General features: G+C 41.5%; 1 protein-coding gene across 2 annotated transcripts in view; it reads left to right on the top strand.

Annotated features, from left to right (window-relative positions):
* Nucleotides 1-18210, top strand: part of tfap2d (transcription factor AP-2 delta (activating enhancer binding protein 2 delta)) — an 81914-nt gene extending 63704 nt beyond the window's left edge. For both annotated transcript variants that reach the window (XM_048531480.1, XM_059645736.1), the window contains 2 exons: nucleotides 15144-15257; nucleotides 17622-18210. In XM_048531480.1, coding sequence (XP_048387437.1) covers nucleotides 15144-15257; nucleotides 17622-17841 — 334 coding nt within the window. In that variant the 3' untranslated portion in view covers nucleotides 17842-18210. The remainder of the gene's footprint in view (nucleotides 1-15143; nucleotides 15258-17621) is intronic.
* Nucleotides 18211-18931: the final 721 nt, after the last annotated feature.

Below are 18931 nucleotides of genomic sequence, written 5' to 3'. Positions count from 1 at the left end.
GATGTGGAGGAAACTGGAGCACCCAGAGGAACCCCTCACAGACATATGTGGCTGATAATCCATCCCACATCCCTTTGTAATCCTGGGATATTGAAGGCAAATAAAACTGCCCAGCTGCTGTTCTGTGAAGTCAACAAATCCAACTCAGACCTTTTGTAGAATCAGTATCCATCTTAATGACCTTATGATTTAATGCTACATTAGAAAGTCCATTTGTCTACTAGTGTAACATTCAGTAGTTATTTCTGAAGACGTTTACTGATCTATTAACCCCGTAAATTTGATTTTATTAATTTAATTTGGGAGACTAATAGCAAGATTAGTTGCAACCTATCCAACTTCGGTTTTATACTCCTAACTCACAAATTATGATGCACTTGGGATTTCTTCCATATTTAGAAAGGAAATGTTGGAATCAGATTCTGACAAACTAAACAGTATTAACATTCTTCTCAGCTAAACTACCCACTGTGAATATCTTTAAATAGATTTGGTAGCTTCAGAAATATCAGCAATTCAGAATATATTCAGAAATAAATGTTACTGGCTCCCATGTGGCGGGAAGAGGGGAATGTGGGGGCTGGTAAAATAACAAGGAGTCGCATCAGGATGGATCCACATTGCTGACCTGAAGCTGCCAGCAGTGGGCAGGAGGCAGGGCTGTGAGACAGATTGCAGCTAACTTGCATAATTAAAGACCCTTCTAGTGGCCACTTTACAGTACCTCCAGTTATTTTGCTGATGGCATAGTGGCCTCCAGCTTGTGGATGATGCCTTCAGTTTCATGGACACTTTAAAATACAAGCACTATTGCTCAAGGAGGGACCCACAAGCTGCAAAAGCTATCCCTGTACTCTCAACCATTACCTTGCACATCCCCAAAAAGCTGGGCTTTATGGACATTTTAAGAAACAAAAATTGATTAGGGACAGTTGGCATGACTTCATGCGAAGAAAATCATGTCTCACAAACATGACTGAGTTTTTTGAGGAAGTTATTGAAAAGATTGATGAGGCCAGAGCAGTAGACGTTATTTACTTGTACTTTACTAAAGCCTTTGACAAGGCTTCGCATGGTAAACTAATTAGTAAAGTTAGGTCACATGGGATTCAGAGTGAGCTTGCCAAGTGGATACATAATTGGCTTAATGGCGGGACAAGGTCAAAAATCATATGATGTCAGGATTTAGTCCAACAGGTTTATCTAAAGACACAGATAATAAAGTGTGGAGCTGGATGAACACAGCAGGCCAAGTAGCATCTCAGGAGCACAACAGCTGACGTTTTGGGCCTAGACCCTTCTTCAGAAAAGGGGGATGGGGAGAGGGTTCTGGAATAAATATGAAGAGAGGGGGAGGCGGACCGAAGATGGAGAGAAAAGAAGATAGGTGGAGAGGAGAGTATAGGTGGGGAGGTAGGGAGGGGATAGGTCAGTCCAGGGAAGACGGACAGGTCAAGGAGGTTGGATGAGGTTAGTAGGTAGGAAATGGAGATGCGGCTTGAGGTGGGAGGAAGGGATGGGTGAGAGGAAGGACAGGTTAGGGAAGCAGAGACAGCCTGGGCTGGTTTTGGGATGAGTGGGGGTAGGGGATATTTTGAAGCTGGTGAAGCCCATATTGATACCATTGGGCTACAGGGTTCCCAAGCGGAATATGAGTTGCTGTTCCTGCAGCCTTCGGGTGGCATCATTGTGGCACTGCAGGAGGCCCGTGATGGACATGTCGGCTAAAGAATGGGAGGGGGAGTTAAAATGGTTTGCGACTGGGAGGCAGTTGTTTATTGCAAACCCGAGCGGGGGTGTTCTGCAAAGCGGTCCCCAAGCCTCCGCTTGGTTTCCCCAATGTAGAGGAAGCCACACTGGGTACAATGGATACAGTGGACCACATTGGCAGATGTGCAGGTGAACATCTGCTTAATATGGAAAGTCATCTTGGGGGCTGGGATGGGGGTGAGGGAGGAGGTGTGGGGGCAAGTGTAGCACTTCCTGCGGTTGCAGGGAAAGGTGCCAGGTGTGGTGGGGTTGGAGGGGAGTGTGGAGCGAACAAGGGAGTCATGGAGAGAGTGGTCTCTCCAGAAGACAGACAAGGGTGGGGATGGAGAAATGTCTTGGGTGGTGGGGTCGGATTGTAAATGGCAGAGGTGTCGGAGGATGATGCATTGTATCCGGAGGTTGGTGGGGTGGTGTGTGAGAACGAGGGGGATCCTCTTGGGGCGGTTGTGGCGGGGGCGGGGTATGAGGGATGTGTTGCGGGAAATGCGGGAGACGCGATCAAGGGTGTTCCCAACCACTGCGGGGGAAAGTTGCGGTCCTTGAAGAACTTGGACATCTGGGATGTGCGGGAGTGAAATGCCTCATCCTGGGAGCAGATGCGGCGGAGGCGGAGGAATTGGGAATAGGGGATGGAATTTTTGCAGGAGGGTGGGTGGGAGGAGGTGTGTTCTAGGTAGCTGTGGGAGTTGGTGGGCTTGAAATGAACATCAGTTTCTAGCTGGTTACCTGAGATGGAGACTGAGAGGTCCAGGAAGGTGTTGGTGAAGTGGATGAACTGTTCGAGCTCCTCTGGGGAGCAAGAGGCGGCGCCGATACCATCATCAATGTAACGGAGGAAGAGGTGGGGTTTGGGGCCTGTGTAGGTGCGGAAGAGGGACTGTTCCATGTAGCCTACACAGAGGCTGGCATAGCTTGGGCCCATGCGGGTACCCATGGCCACCCCCTTTGTCTGTAGGAAGTGGGAGGAATCAAAAGAGAAGTTGTTGAGGGTGAGGACGAGTTCGGCTAGGCGGATGAGGGTGTCGGTGGAGGGGGAGTGGTCGGGCCTGCGGTACAGGAAGAAGCGGAGGGCCTTGAGGCCATCTGCATGGAGAATACAGGTGTATAGGGACTAGACATCCATGGTGAAAATGAGGTGTTGGGGGCCAGGGAATTGGAAGCACCTTCCACCCCAACTTCAAGTTCACCTGGGCCACCTTCCACCCCAATTGGAATTGAACCTGGATCCCTGGTGCTGTGAGGCAGCAGTGCTGACTACTGAGCCATCGCGCCACCCTGACACCTCAGGTGATACAACGTATTTGAGGTTTAAGGCCTTGTTTAGAATCTGGCTGTGTGTTAACTTGGAGTCAGCCTGGTTTTATTTCCAAAGTAGGAATTTATAAAATGCTACATTGACTGAATTGTGTGCTTTTTGAACAAAATAGAGTGTATCTGCAATTACAAATCTGCAAATGCAAATTAACACCATAAATTTATATGTGTACTTGTGCGTGTGTGTGTGAGAGAGAGAATGAGAGAGAGAGTGTGTGTGAGTGTGTGTGTGTGTGAGAGAGAGAGAGTGTGTCTGTGAGTATGTGTGACTGAATGTGCTTGTGTGAGAGAGTGTATAGTGTGGTGGAGTCATCTGTGGTGAGACATGAACCCATGATCCTGGTTGAGACTGTCCTCATGGGTATCAAACTTGGCTATCAGCCTTGCTCGGTGACTCGGCATTGTTGCGTATCCTGCAGTTTGCCATGGAGGATGTTTACCTGAAATTCCGAGGCCGAATATCCTTGACTGATAACTTGGGGGGAGCATGTGCGGTACGCAACAATTGCCAGATAGAAATGTTCCCTCCCAGTTGGGGAACACTTCAGCAGTCAAGGATATTCGGCCTCAGATCTTCTGGTAAACGTCCTCTATGGCAAACTGCGGGATACACAATGACACAAAGTCACCAAGCAGAGGCTGATAGCCAGGTTTGGTACCCATGAGGACAGTCTCCACCTGGACCTTGGGTTCATGTCTCATTATAGGTGACTCCACCACACTATGCGCATACACACACACACACACACACACACACACACACACACACACACACACACACACACATACATTTTATAGCTAGTCAATATGGCATTTTATAACTTCCTACTTTGGAAATAAAACCAGGCTGACTCCAAGTTAATACACAGCCAGATTCTAAACAAGACCTCAAATCTGAAATACATTGTCTGAGCTGAGATGTCACCTCTGGTGTATTATTAAAATCATTTGTTATTTTGGGCAGAGAATTGAAAGTAATTCTTGGATTTGCATATTAATCCTTTCCAACTGACTGAAGATTTAACAGCCGCCTTATTGTTTGTTCAACACCATATCAGTTCCATGACCCTTTGATCAGTTGCTTATGAATTCTGTGTCTCTCACTGACACCTAAAGAAGGAGAGATTCTGAAAGCTCGTGTCTTTAAATGAACTGGTTAAGCTATAACGTGGTGTCATGTAATTTTTAACCTTATCCACGCCAATCCAACGCTGGTACCTCCACTAAATGACAGGAAACAGGGAGTGGTGCTTTAGATAACAGTGTGGAGCTGGAGGAACACAGCAGGCCAGGCAGCATCAGAGGAGCAGGAAAGTTAGCATTTTGGGTCGGAACTCTTCTTCAGAAATGTTCCTGCTCCTCTGATGCAGCCTGGCCTGCTGTGTTCCTCCAGCTCCACACTTTGTTATCTCGGACTCCAACATCTGCAGTTCTTACTATCTCAGGACTGGAGGCCTATCACCAGCAGTGTTCCACAGGCATTGTTTCTGGGTCCTCTTTTGTTTGTCATTCGTATAAATGATTTGGATGAGAGCATGTAAGGAATGGTTTATAATTGTGGGTGACTCCAAAATTGTTGACATAATAGGCAATTAAGAAAGCTTTCTAAGATTACAAAGGGATCTTGATCAAACAGGCCAATGAGCTGAAAAATGTCAGATGCAGTTCAATCTGGATAAATGCAAGCCATTGCATTTTGGTATGACAATCAATTATGGGGCTTAAACAATTCATTTTAGGGCCTTGGGTAGTGTTGTAGAACGGAGAGACATAGGGTTGCAGGTACATGATTCTTTGAAGTCTGCATCACATATAGACAGGATGCTTAAAAAGGCATTTGGCACACTTGCCTTCATTGTCCAGTTCTTTTGGCATAAGAGTTGGGAAGTCAAGTTGAGGTTGTACAAGACATTGGTGAGGCCTCTTCTGGAATACTGTGTCCAGTTCTGGTTGCCCTGTCATTGAAAGGATATTATTAAGCTAGAGAGGGGTCAGAAGAGATTTACCAGGATGTTGTGGATATTTAAGGTTTGAATTAAAAGAAACGCTGGATATGCTGGGACTTTTTTTACTAGAGCGTAGGAGATTGAGACGCAACCTGATAGAAGTTTATAAAATAATGAGGGGTATAGATAGAGTTAATGGTAGTTATCGTTTCTCTAACATGAAGGATTTCAAGACGAGGGGGCACATTTTTAAGGTGAGAGGAGAAAGATTTAAAAAAGACGTGGGGGCTGACTTTCTACACAGATGGTGGTTTGTATGTGGAATGAAATTCCTGAGAAAGTGGTGGATGCGGGTACAATTACAACATGTAAAAGACATTTGGGATAAGCACATGAAAAGGAAAGGTCTGAAGGGATATGGACCAGGAGCAGGCAGGTGGGACTAGTTTAGTTTGTGGTTATGTTCAGCATGGACTGGTTGGACCAAGGGGTCTGTTTCCATGCTGTATGACCCGAGGACTTGCTGTCATGGCTCCTTAAATTCTCTATCTTTGTTTACCATTTTGTGGCCCCTTGGTATCTCCTCTGATCAGGTATATTAAAGTAAAATGTCAACTCAGCATAGTAGCTCTAAAAAGTCTTGCTGTTACTGTGCATCTGCTGCCCTTGGCCTTTTAGGTAACATAGATATTTCAGATTTGAAAGGCTCTGTTAAAGGAGGCTTGATGAATACACACTGGTACATATTGTGCCACTGTGTGTTAGTAGTGAAAGGGTTCAATGAGGAAGGTAGTGAGCACAACACTTGTCAGGTTGGTTGCTTCATCCCAGATGCTGTCAAGCTTCTTGATTGCTATTGAAACTGCATTCTTCCAGGCAATTGAATACTATTCCTGCAGCAATTAATTGCCTTTCCCCCTCATCGAGGCCTGTCTGATATGCCCTGAGAGCCTTACCTCTGTTTAATTTGGGCCTATTCCATTCTTTCTGGTACAGGGTTTGCTGCAATCCCATCACTGGCCATTACACCTAGGGTGCTGCTGGGATTGAAGAATTGGGGGATTTCCATTTGACCAATAGCTCATGGAACTGGAAAATCCTGCCCCAGAAAACAAGCCTAAACATCATAAAAAAATGTTATGCCTCCTGTGGCTGTGTGTTTGTGTAAAATCCTGGACAATGTTTCTCTCATGCTTTGTTGAAGAATTAGACAAACCTGTTTTACTCCCTGAAGGGATTATCACCACAACAGTTCTTACCTGCCTCATGTCTCAGAATATAACTAATCTTACGTTTGAAATCAGACAGATCCATTTTAATTTATTTTACCTCCCCCCCCAGCGATTGCAATGCTAACATTGTTAATCTTTGCATTAAAAAAATGGAACATATGCATTTTGATGAGCAAAATAAGAGTCAATAAAATGGTGGGGATGCAGTCTTGAATTATGATTACTTCAATTCTGTGTAAATAATAGAGTTGAACGTCAGCCGACATTCCTGGCATCAAACTGGTAATGGAATATTGCTGTCACACTAAAAAGATGTTTTACTTACCACACAAATGAACAGTCATGTGATATGAGTTACAGCAAGGGTGTGATGTTAGGTATGGAGGCCGTATATCCCAGCAACCGGTAGACAGTATCAAACAACATGATCAGTTGACCATTTGCAGTTGGCAGAGTGATGCTTGTGCCTTTCCATGCAAGCCTCTAGGAGGTATATCTACCATGGATGTGATTTTGCATTTGGAAATAATTTATTAAATAATCTGGACTGTGTTATGAGTTATAATTTAATATCCAATTAAGATCCAAACCAATTTAAGATAATCAGTTGGGCCCACAGTGTGATGTATTTGCGTGTGCTACATGCGACATACATTAATATTCAGAACGCTGTTTTCTGTATGCAGAGGAAGTTGGCTTTATTCACGTGTGGGATATCGGTGTTGCTGACTTGCCAGCATTTATTGCCTACCACTGATTGCCTTTGAGAAGGTGGCAGTGAGCTGCAGTCCTTGTGCTATAGGTTGGCCCACAAACTTTCTAGGGAGGGAATTCCAGGATTTTGACCGCTTGACAGTAAAGGAACGGTGATATATTTCCAAGTCAAGATGGTGAGTGTCTTGGAGGGGAACTTGCAGGTATCCGTGTCCCCATGTATCTGCTGTCCTTGTCCTTCTAGGTGGAAGTGGTCACAGATTTGAAAGGTGTTACCAGATGGTGTTTGGCGAATTTCTGCAGTGCATCTTGTAGGTGGAACACGCTGTTACTAATGAGCATTTACAAGAGTAAGAACAATCAACAGTTTTATCCTGGATGGTGTCAAGCATCTTGAGTATGGCTCGAACTGCATTATTCCAGGCAAGTGGGCTGTGATCCATCACAATCCTGACTTGTTAACTTGTAGATGGTGGACAGGCTTTGGGGATTGAGCAGGTGTGTCACTCGCAACAGTATTTCTAGCCTCTGAGCTGCTCTTGTAGCTATAGTGTTTATGTGGTGAGCCCGGCTGAGCTGTTGGTCACTAGTGATGCCCAGGATAATGGGGATAATGGAGGAGTCAGTGATAGTAATGCCATTGAATATCAAGGTTGATGGTTAGATTGTCCCTTCTGGGAGATGAGCATTGCTTTGCACATGTGTGGCCCAAATGTTACTTGCTACTTGTCAGGCCGCACCTGGATATTGTCCAGGCCTTGTTACATTTGAACCTGGACTGATTCAATATCTGAGGTGCAAGTGGTGCTGAACACTGTGCAATTATCGACAAATATCCACAGTTCTGGTCTTCTGATGGAGGAGAGGTCTTTAATGAAGCAGCTGAAGATGGTTGGACCTCGGACAGTGCCCGAAGGAAGCCTTGCAGAGATGTCCTGTGGCTGAAATGACTGACCTCCAGCAGGTATGACTCTAACATTTTGTACATACATTGCATCTTTTTCAAGAAGTGAGGTCATGGAAATTGACAAACTTCTTTGCATCTCTATGAGAACACTCAGACCAATCAGAATCTGCCCGCCTAGTCTGAGATTAAGATTGACCATTATATGTTCTTGCTGTATCTCCATGACAATTACAGCCCAAACTAAGCGGCACAATCTTTCCATGATGTATAAAGTGATATCTCTGTTTATCAATGATAATGGGAACTGCAGATGCTGGAGAATCCAAGATAACAAAGTGTGGAGCTGGATGAACACAGCAGGCCAAGCAGCATCTCAGGAGCACAAAAGCTGACGTTATTTAAGCGACTGCTGGACATGCACATGGACAGCAGTGAATTGAGGGGAATGTAGGTTAGGTTATTTTATGTTTGGATTAGGAATATTCCACGGCACAACATCGTGGTCCGAAGGGCCTGTGCTGTCCTGTACTTTCCTATGTTCTATGTTCTATGTTCGGGCCTAGGCCCGAAACATCAGCTTTTGTGCTCTTGAGATGCTGCTTGGCCTGCTGTGTTCATCCAGCTCCACACTTTGTTATCTCTGTTTATCAAGCCTGTTTCTTGTGTTCTAGTTCTGATGAGTGCAAGTAAAAAAGAGGTTTGACTTCTATTCTCATTTAAGTAATGCTTAAGTGCTGCAAAGTCAGGAGTGAACAACACTGGCTTCAGAAGCTGAGAAATCTGAGCCCTTTTCAATTTCTTTGAGGAATGATGTGGCAAGCGAAAACACTGCAACATAATATACCTTCACTTCCAAAAGTCATTTGAAAAAAAGTTCCAAATATTGTGAGGGAATGAGAAGTTGATTGATGGGGAAAAAGAGAGCCAGCAAGTGCTAGACGATTTAGTTTGGGATGGGGTGAAGTTTTGGCTGAAATGCTTCAGCGTGTCACTTTCGGTACTCTTATAATCAGCAATTTGGATTCAGGGATTAAATGTGAAATAGTGCAATATGCAACCCATACCAAAAATGGAGGAAAAGCAGAAAAGATGCTAAATTAGAAACTGTAAAATACTGATGTGCTTTGTAACAGGTGTATGTGGCAGTGTGCTGAACATTACGACTTTGAAGGGGCCATTACATGAAGCATGGGTTTGCAAGCTGCAGTTACATTTTTGTTTGCAAATATTTCTTCTCCATTTATAATGCATGCAGAGGAAATGTGCCTATATGACAGATGTTGGTGAAAGGCAGATTGCACCACCCTGTCGGTACTAGTAAGTCAAACATTGTTATCCCAAAGATGCAGAAGTTAGCAGCAATAGCTTATAAAAAATGAATGTCGGCCAAATATATTCCATCACTTGCAGAACTTCCAATGGTGCTGTGAGATGTGAAGAACATCATTGCATCATAAGTAATGGCGATAATAGAGTCTAATGAATGAAATAGAAAATGGGATGGCAGATATGAGTCTGGGAAGGGGAGCAGAGTGCAGCAGTCTCTCCCATTCCAATGCAGTAAGTTGGTCACTTACCTGGTACCTTCAGCAAGTAAGAACTGAAAGAATTGTGGATGCTGTAAATCAGGAACAAAAACAAAGTTTCTGGAAAAGCTCAGCAGGTTTGCCATCATCTGTGGAGGAGACAAAAGAGTTAATGTTTCGGGTCCGGTGACCCTTCCTCAGAACCTTCGGCAAGTCGTTGCATCTGGCCATGATGGAGCAGGCAGTGGAGCTCCTGAGAATGCAGTTCCATAATTTTGAGTGGGCTGGGCGCGGCGCTCTCCAGTATATTCAGAACAGAGTAAGCTGCCTGTTGTATTCTACACAACTGGAGCAGGGTTTGAGGTACTGCGATAGATGTTGAGGAGCCAGGGGTATGAAAACAGTCGCCCAAGGAAAAGGATGAGGGAATTGAACTGGATCAAGCTCTCCTTCTGGATGACGGAGCTCAGGGTGAGAGAATGGAATCACATGTGCAATGGAGTGTCAACCATGCCAGTTATATGCCATGAGCAGTATGGCTTTCTAGCTGCTGTGCCATGACATTGCCTGGCGAGGAGCAACGCCAAATTGCCAATGCTCATAATAGTGTAGATTGGCCTTTTAAAGATTTATTTTGAAACAGCATCCAATTTTCTGGAGAAATAACTGACAAGAAGCCCATTTCATCATGTTGTAGTCAAGTAGTTCCCATTGATATCCCTGACATCAACCTCCCATTTGAACAGCTTCTTTTAAGTCGGTGCTGCTAACATCAATGGAGTTGTCAGCACAAATTTCAAACTGTCAAAGGCACTCTGACACATTCTGTACATTGAAACATTCAAATTCTTTGTATTTCTTCAACAAATTTATCAGGGGATCCACCACAGGTTTGGAATGAACCTCCAATGAAATCTGTTCATGACAATATATCACAGAGTATCTTAGGTACTGGAAAATCTGAAATAGACCTTATTCTAACTGATCTTTTTTGGACTAATGGTTTGACCGTTCAATGACAGGGTAGAACACTTACAGCACCATATTGTCCCATTGTCCGAAACTCTGCTGCAATGAATCTCAAATGTCTTTGACATTTTTTAATTTTTTTTGTCAAAATGGACGTAGGAAATTCTCATTCTTTTTCGTCATTAATATCTATCAGTTATATATATTAACTATATATATATAAAGTAATATGTTTTCCAGGGTAAAATGAATTTAGCATATTTAGTATCATGGGTTGTTTTGAATTGGAAATTTTTTTTGAAATTCAACAGTTTCTGAATATTAATAAATAACATTTGTTGAAAGTGAAATTAGAATATAAACTTTAAAACTACATTTACAGTTTCAGCTCACTTTGGCTCCTTGGAGGATTGCTTTGACTGCAGCATATATAATTTGCTAATGAAATAAATGTAAATACCGTTTCCTGAGTATAGAGTTTTGTTGGCTTAGTCTGAAAATAATCAATTCACAGTTTCAAGGCACAGCGCCTACCTGTGAATGTGATACAGTGCTGAGACTAAGTGTTGTTATATTGACTTTTTTTCTTAAAAGTTATATTAATTGCTATCAGGCTGGTGTGATTGACAGTTTATATGCCAGTGCAAGAGTCAATGTAATTAAGAGTGACTTACATTCAGTAACTATTGGAGACCATTGAATGGGTTGGCCTCAGGAAGAGTAGTCTAGGAGTGGAGGACATACATATCACAAAGCAGTTGAAATCATGTGAAGCAGAGTGCTATTTAAAGTCTTTTTGTTTTGCTTTTTCTTCAAAAATACTTTTCCCCTGTGGAGATTTCGGAAAAAAACTTTGAATGCTTCTTTCCACCTATTTATAGAACTCATTCAATTTTGGCTCATCCTTTTGAGCCGTGCCTGTTATAATAAATTAGAAAATTCACCAGAGCTACAAACATTATGCGTACTTGTGGCATGCTACAAACAGACTAAATGTGGTTTACTTTAAATATTTTAATATTTAATTTTATATTTAATATTTTAATAAAAATGTTTTAAATGTTTTTGGAACATTTAAGGGAAAGCTCCAACATCAAATCAAACTTTTTTTTTAACTTTCCTGTCAATTTTTCCCTCCTTTCCTGATAGTTCTAGTTTATATGGGGGTGCAGTTTTACAGGTACTAGTTGCCTTTCTGTAGCTTGGCTAATTAATTTCCTTCCTCAGGAAGCATAAAGTGCTTTTACCATGAGAACCATCGCAACAGAGTCCAGTTTGGTAGTTATTTCACACATGGGCATTTTCAAACCTGATTACCTAATAGCAAAGCGTTTGATTGTTCTTATTCATGCTCGTGGACTACTGAGGCCAACTATAGAAACTGTATTACCCTCCAAGTTGAGACTAGATTATACGACACAGGCCAGAATTCAAAATGTATAAATTAATTTTGATGTTGGAAGAAAGTGTAAAACAAATGATAATGATGCTGCAAGAGGGGTATAACATACACCTGGAGTGATATTGCCATTTATACCACCAGCCAAAGCCAAAATTACTTGTGGAGTCCCAGTGTGTGCTGGAAGAACCCTTTAACAAGTGAAGAACTAGATAACATAACCAATGGATCTTTAACACACAGCGCACATTTTCATGATGGAGCTACAGTTTCATTTTTTAAAATCAAATGAGCAGCACGGTTAAGTTTCAAATCATTATTTTCTCACATGTAAGAACAGCCACCATCTCCTTTGTTGAGCTTTGTTAATATCACTCCTCCTTGACAAATTTCCCCTCTTACCATCTATCCTGGAGATTCTGAAAATGATTTAGATCTGATAAATGCTATAATGGAAGTTGAGCTTACGGAGGGGCAAGGATAGCTGGTCAATCTCCCTAAATATAGTTTTCACGCAGGCTGGAGATGGGGACAATAAAAAAGGTATTAGGTGGTTAAAGAATTGGTTGTAGCTGTGAGAAAGGATGACCTACTAAATGAAGCATCAAATGGTGCCATATGGGTTTAGTTTAGAAACAGAAAAGGGGCATTCATCCTTATAGGTGTATACTGTAGACTCTAAAATTATAGGACTGTTAGCACAGTAAATATGAAGACCAACTTATGAGTGCTAAAAAAGACAATAATACTTATGAGATTTCAATTACCCAAATATCAACTCAGATACAAATAGAGTGAGAGGCACAGATGACATTAAATTCTTGAACCGCATTCAAGAGAACTGTATTAGCCAACACCTAACAAACGCAATAAGACAGGGCGCAATTCTAGATTTTGTCTTAACTTAATTGATTTTGTTTCAAGAAGTAACAAGGAGGATTGATGTTAGTAATGTAGTGAGTGTTCTCTACGTGGATTTTATTAAGGCACTAACAAGGTCCCATGCTGCAGATTACTGAGAATAATTAAAGCCCATGGGACATAGCCAAATATGATGAGTTTGATCCAAAATTGGCTCAGCGACAGGAAACAAGGGGGTAATGATCAACAGATATTTTGTAAAATCTTAGTGATTTCCAATATGATTGACAGGGCTGTGTTTTACATTTTTGCAGTTTCTGGTATAAATAAATGATTTTAACTCAAAAGTGGGTGACATGATTTGGAATTCTGTAGATTGACTGGGCGGCTCACAATGAAGAGAGTGATGGTCGATTGCAGGAAGATATTAATGGTTTGGTTGAGTGAATGGAAAAATGACAGATGGAATTCACTCTGGAGAAGAGTGAGGTTATGGAATCAGGGAAGACAAACAAAGAAAGGATATTAAGCGGGGTAGAGTCAGTGAGAGACCCTGGTCTGCATGTCCTCATGTTCCTAAAGGGTGAAGGGTAAGTAAACAAAGTAATGGAGAAGGAATATGGGATGTTCTACTTCCCTGGGTGAGAAGCTGGAATCTCGTGTACAGTCCAGGTCAGCAATTTCAGGAAGGACGTAATTGCTCTAGCAATAACACGAAGGAACTTTACAAGAATTTTGCTGGGGCTTGAAACGAGTGAGCGTAGTTGGAGCTGCACACATCCCAGTATCCATTGCACTCCTGACTTGCAACTTGCTCAAGTTCCTGGAATTTCCTTTTTAATGGGAACCACGGGTGTGCCTACAGCTGAAGGACGGCAGCCGTCCAAAGTGGCAGCTCACGAAGAGCTTCCTAAAGATTTTGGAGAGTAAGGAGGTAGGGTAGGCAATGTAGAATTCTTAGTCACTGAACTGGTCTTAGGGACACAGTCTTTATAAGGCTCATTCACTTCAGTTTCAGTTCAATGGTGACACCAAAGATGTTGATAATGGGCATTCAACAATGGTAATGCCATTGAACGTCAAGAAGTCTGCAAAATATTAACAGGAAAAGAGAGGGTAGATAAACCTAAACTATTTCCACTGGTTAGTGATTCTAGAAATAGGGGTTAAAGCCTGAGAACTAGGGCCAGACAATTCAGGAGAGATGTTAGGAAGCACTTCTGTACACAAATAGTGGCAGATATTTAGAACTCTCTCCCGTTAATGACAGAGATTTCTGACTTTAAAGCCTGAGATAGATAAATTTTTGTTAAGCAAAGGTATGAAGGGATGTGAGCTATAGGCAAATATATGGAGTTTGGTCACAGATCAGCCATGATCTCATTGGATGGTGGAACACGTTCAAGGCTCTGAATACCGTATTCTTGTTCCTATGTTCCTATGAGAGGTGGCTCAGTACTTTCTTGTTGTAAATGCTCATTGTATTTCAGCTCTGGCACCTGAATAGCACAAATGTTACTTGACGCTCATTAATCCTAGTCTAAATGTTGTTCCATTCTTGCCGCATACGGACACAGTTAGAGTGATCATCGACCATCCCCACTTCTGACCTTCTGATAGATGGAAGCAATTAATGAAGCAGCTGCAAATGGTTGGCCCTAGATCACATCCCTGAGCCGCTCCTGTAATGATGCCCTAAGATTGAGACGATTGAGCCCCAACAACCGCAGCCATCTTGTTCTGTGCAGGGTACAACTCCAATCAGCAGAGAGTTTTTCTCCTGATTCCCATTGACACTATTTGATGTCATACTGGGCCAACTATTACTTTGATGTCAAGGGTGATGATTGTCACCTTGTTCCCGGAGTTCCATTTTGTTTTCTGTGTTTAGATTAAGGCTGTGATGAGGTAACAAGCTGAGTAGCTCTGGCAGACTTCAAACGGATCATTAATGAGCAGGTGTAGTAGGAACTGCAGATGCTGGAGAATCTGAGATAACAAGGTGTGGAGCTGGATGAACACAGCAGGCCAAGCAGCATCAGAGGAGCAGGAAAGCTGACGTTTCTGAAGGCTTCAGGATGCTTTTCTGAAGAAGGGTCTAGGCCCGAAGCATCAGCTTTCTTGCTCCTCTGATGCTGCTTGGCCTGCTGTGTTCATCCAGGTCTACACCTTGTTATCTCTATTAATGAGCAGGTTGTTGCTTAGCAAGTACCACTTGATAGCATTGTTGACTACCTCAGTAACTGTAACGCTTTCAGTATGTAAGAATAGAGAGAATATTTTGTCAGTCAAAGATCATTGTCTTATAATATGAAAGGCTGCAACACATCTTTGATTTACACAATATCTTGTTCAGGCAATTCAGTATGATGTGCCTTCTCGAGATTTTCAATTCGATGTGTACTTCACCAATTCCGAAATTCCTGGAAGTTACTGATTAACATTAGAGGAATAAGCCATGTTAAACCAAATACATTACTAATTTATGTTCTTTTTAAATTGCAGGCAAATCTGCAAGGAATTTCAGGACCTATTAAGCCAGGAAAGATCACCCCTTGGATCCTCGAGACCAACCCCGATTCTAGACCTTGATATTCAAAGACATTTAACACATTTTAGGTATTTCTTTCTCTAATCATGTTTAAGACCAAACTAACTATTAAAATTCTTGGTCACCCCTGATACCGTATCAGCAACTGTCAGTTATTTTTCTTTTGGTATAAACACTATTTTAAAGCGTATCATATCATCTGCTTCTGGAAGTACATGGAAACATAGGAACAGGAGTTGATTGTTAGGCCCTTTCAACCTGCTTTGGCATTCATTAAGATAATGGCTGATCTATAACTTAATACAATGTATATTGTATCCATTATGGTGGATTTACCATGAAGCTGCTGGTTAGGATAACATACCCTCAGGTGGACCAAGAAGACTTGAAGTTTGACATTCCAGAAGATCCATGACTATTAAAGAAAACATGATGGCCAGTTTGCCTGAGCAAGATGTCTTCATGTTACTTGTAAGGCCTCATTCAAATCAACTACAATTGAACAACATCTGTAACTTCAAGCTGTATCCTGAAGACTGCTGTCTGTTAACGTGTCATTTCTCAGCGTCACCTTTTCATTTTCCCTTTTTATCTTTCCCCTAATAACTTCATAGCACCTAGACACAGCAGAAGAACCCAACTTATAAGAGCAGCCTCCACTATCACCTACTTTATTCCACACAAGCGCCAATGCACTCACTGGTAATGAGTGAATTTAGAGAATTAGCCAGAGGAAAGTCCGCATGATGACCTAACTAGCACAAGCGAGTAACAGCAGATAATCAAGGCAGTGACAGCCCAAGAGACGGCTCACCAGATGGTGAGGTTCTTTCCCAGCATTGCTAAAACGGACCCAGATTCCAATTTTAGGGCTCCGGCCATGAAAAGTTAACTAATTGCTTTGCTTAAGTCATTAGATCAGGAAATGGAAGGCCTGGGAAGAGTTTTAGGGTTACAGTTGAAAACTCAGACGAGTCTGCTTCTATCCTATGAGATAGCATATATCAGACATTACAGCCAAGCCTCCATAAAGACAATCATTATCACCAGTTTTTCAAGTGTCCTGGAAACTCAAACCAGTGCAATATTGCCTTTCAAGGGTCAGTATTATTGTGAAATCATCTCTCACAGATCAATAGAACTGATGAAGCTTAGTCCCAAGGGATTTGTAGTAACCTGTGACAAAATATGTATCTGTCTGCTAAATTTCTATCTTCTTTAACCAAAACCAATCACTGTGCCTACAGGTCAGCTAGGTCAGACTGCACTGGTAACTGCCAAAGTAAAACAATATGAAGTTGAGGACTCAGTACCTCAAATACCCAGCCATTTGCATTTCCTCATGATCATCAACAATCATCAACCATCATAGGCCACTGGAACTGAACCTTGTAGGAGTACTGGAGTTAGTCGATCTTCTTCCTAAGAAAGGGACTATGTGTTGACATATAGATATGAAATTAATGTAAGGCATTGCTGGGGTTTAAATTTATCAATTTATAAACATTTGGCACTTTAACCTGCAACACCATTTTATAGCTGCTTCTAAATTTGCATGTCACTGTATCATCGGAAGCTGGATAAATAATTTCAATGTTCGTTAATACAGAAACAAGAGAATGGTCAAAAGCCTAAATGTTAATGCTGAGGTACTTTGGGTAACTTTTCAGGACTGGAGAAAGAGCACATCACTGAAGTATCTAAGCAACTAACATCTCTCTTTCCTCAAGATGCTGAGTTGGCTCTTCTGCTGCTTAATCGTATTTCCTTTGAAGAATTTTGTTTCTATGAGATCACGTCTCATTCTTCTAAACTTCTGAGAATACAGACCCAGTCTCTTTAATTTCTTCTCAAAGGACAATCCCAACATACCAGGAATTTGATGCAGTCAACTAATAATGATCTGCCTTTGTGTTAAAGTGAACAGCTTCCTGAGGCTCCAATGATAAATGTATTGATATAACTGCACATCTGCTTCTTCTGTCTCTGGGTCAAGGCAAAATGATTTGACACCAGCGTGGTGATTAGATGTTGTAGCTATTTTATCAATTATAATGTTAGTTACAGTGAATGCACTGTCTGATAAAGGCCCTCCTCTTTATTTAGCTTGAGAACTTTCCTTACTATAGTGGATTATATGGTCATTATCACATTTGCTGTTTATCAGGGTTAGAGGTGCACAAATGGGCTATTGTGTTTCCTAATTTACAGCAGAAACCACATTGCCAAAGTACTTTATAGCTTGTAAAGTGTTTTGAAATATTTGGTGATTGTTAAAAGCGCTGTATGAATGCATGACTTCATTTTCTGTTTTTCTTCTGAGAAGTGTTTTATGAGATGCATTTTTAACAATTCCATACATTAATAAATTTGTTCTACTTCAGTACACTCAGTATAGACTTTAATCTTCCTTGTTTTTAAATCTGATGCAGCCTGATCACACATGGATTTGGTACTCCTGCCATCTGCGCTGCCCTCAGCAGCTTCCAAACTGTCCTCAGTGAAATGCTCAACTACCTGGATAAGCACACAGTTACTAAAAATGGAAGCTCACCAGAGAATGGTCAGGGTAATGGCAATGCTGAAAAAGCATCACAACGGAAAAGCTTGGAGTCATCGCAAAAAGATGGCAAAATTGAGAAGGCGGAATGAACTCAGCAAATGAACTTTTAAGTCACCAGAGCTTTCTTGCTGCTGAAGTCCACTTTTTAAGCAGGTGTTTTTTTTCCCTCTTGTAGGAGCACTGGAAAGAGGGCAACAAAAGTTCAACATTGGAGTCACTACTTTTACAATGCTGGAACATTTAGTACGCATTAGTGCTATTTAAATAATGTTTATAGTGGTAAATTTAACAACTTAATCACTGGATTTTAAAGTGCAGTATTCCTTTTCAAATAACAGTCTAAATGATGTATCATGAAACCTGCTCATTATCCATTTCTTTTTGTTTGTTTGCATGACTCTCATAAATGTGATGGCATAAATGTGACAGCTCCAGTCTCTATAAAGCATCTAAAAATTTTCTGTTCTTCTGGATTTGACCAGTCCCCAGTGTATTTGAGTTCTAATCTAGTTTCCACTGGTTTGGTGGGCATTCATTAAGGTATGACAGAGAATTCTTCAGTTTGGCAGCCCATCATCTTTCTATTGGTATATCATGTAAATGATGTAACACATCAGTGCAGAAAAACAAAAGCTCCTAAATTGCTCGCTCAAATTAGTTCCCTTACTCAAAGCTGTCATAGTGAGCCATGTGGTGTGTTAAATTTCTCAATTAGCCAGACCAACTAGGCAACGGATTATGAAGGTATTTATATCATACGGCTGATCACTCAGAGCTTGAGTCAAATCCCTTTTTACGCTGAAATAAAACAAAGCTGGAGATCTGAAGCCAAAAAAAAATCTGGTCTGACTCAAAACACTAACTCTGTTTTCTGTGCACAGATGCTACCAGACCTGTTGAGTTTCTCCACATTTTATGTTTTGGTTTGTTCCTTTTTTATGCATTGTTTGAATTTTTACCAAAATGAATGTTTGGTTTCAGTGCACCTTGCAGTATTGTTATATATGTGACAGTAATATTTTTGTGGTTTAATATTAATATCTCAAATTATAAGAGCCTCAGTAAATTCTTTAAATGATTTGAGTCATTGAATATATGCAAGGCAGATTCTTAATCAATAGTCAAATTAAGGTGCTATGGAGAACTGGCAATAAAGTACAGGTGAGACCGAGACTAATT

This window comes from Stegostoma tigrinum, chromosome 4, assembly GCF_030684315.1.
Source record: "Stegostoma tigrinum isolate sSteTig4 chromosome 4, sSteTig4.hap1, whole genome shotgun sequence".
In the NCBI taxonomy this organism is placed as follows: Eukaryota; Metazoa; Chordata; class Chondrichthyes; order Orectolobiformes; family Stegostomatidae; genus Stegostoma; species Stegostoma tigrinum.
This window is presented reverse-complemented; position numbering and strand designations above follow the sequence as displayed.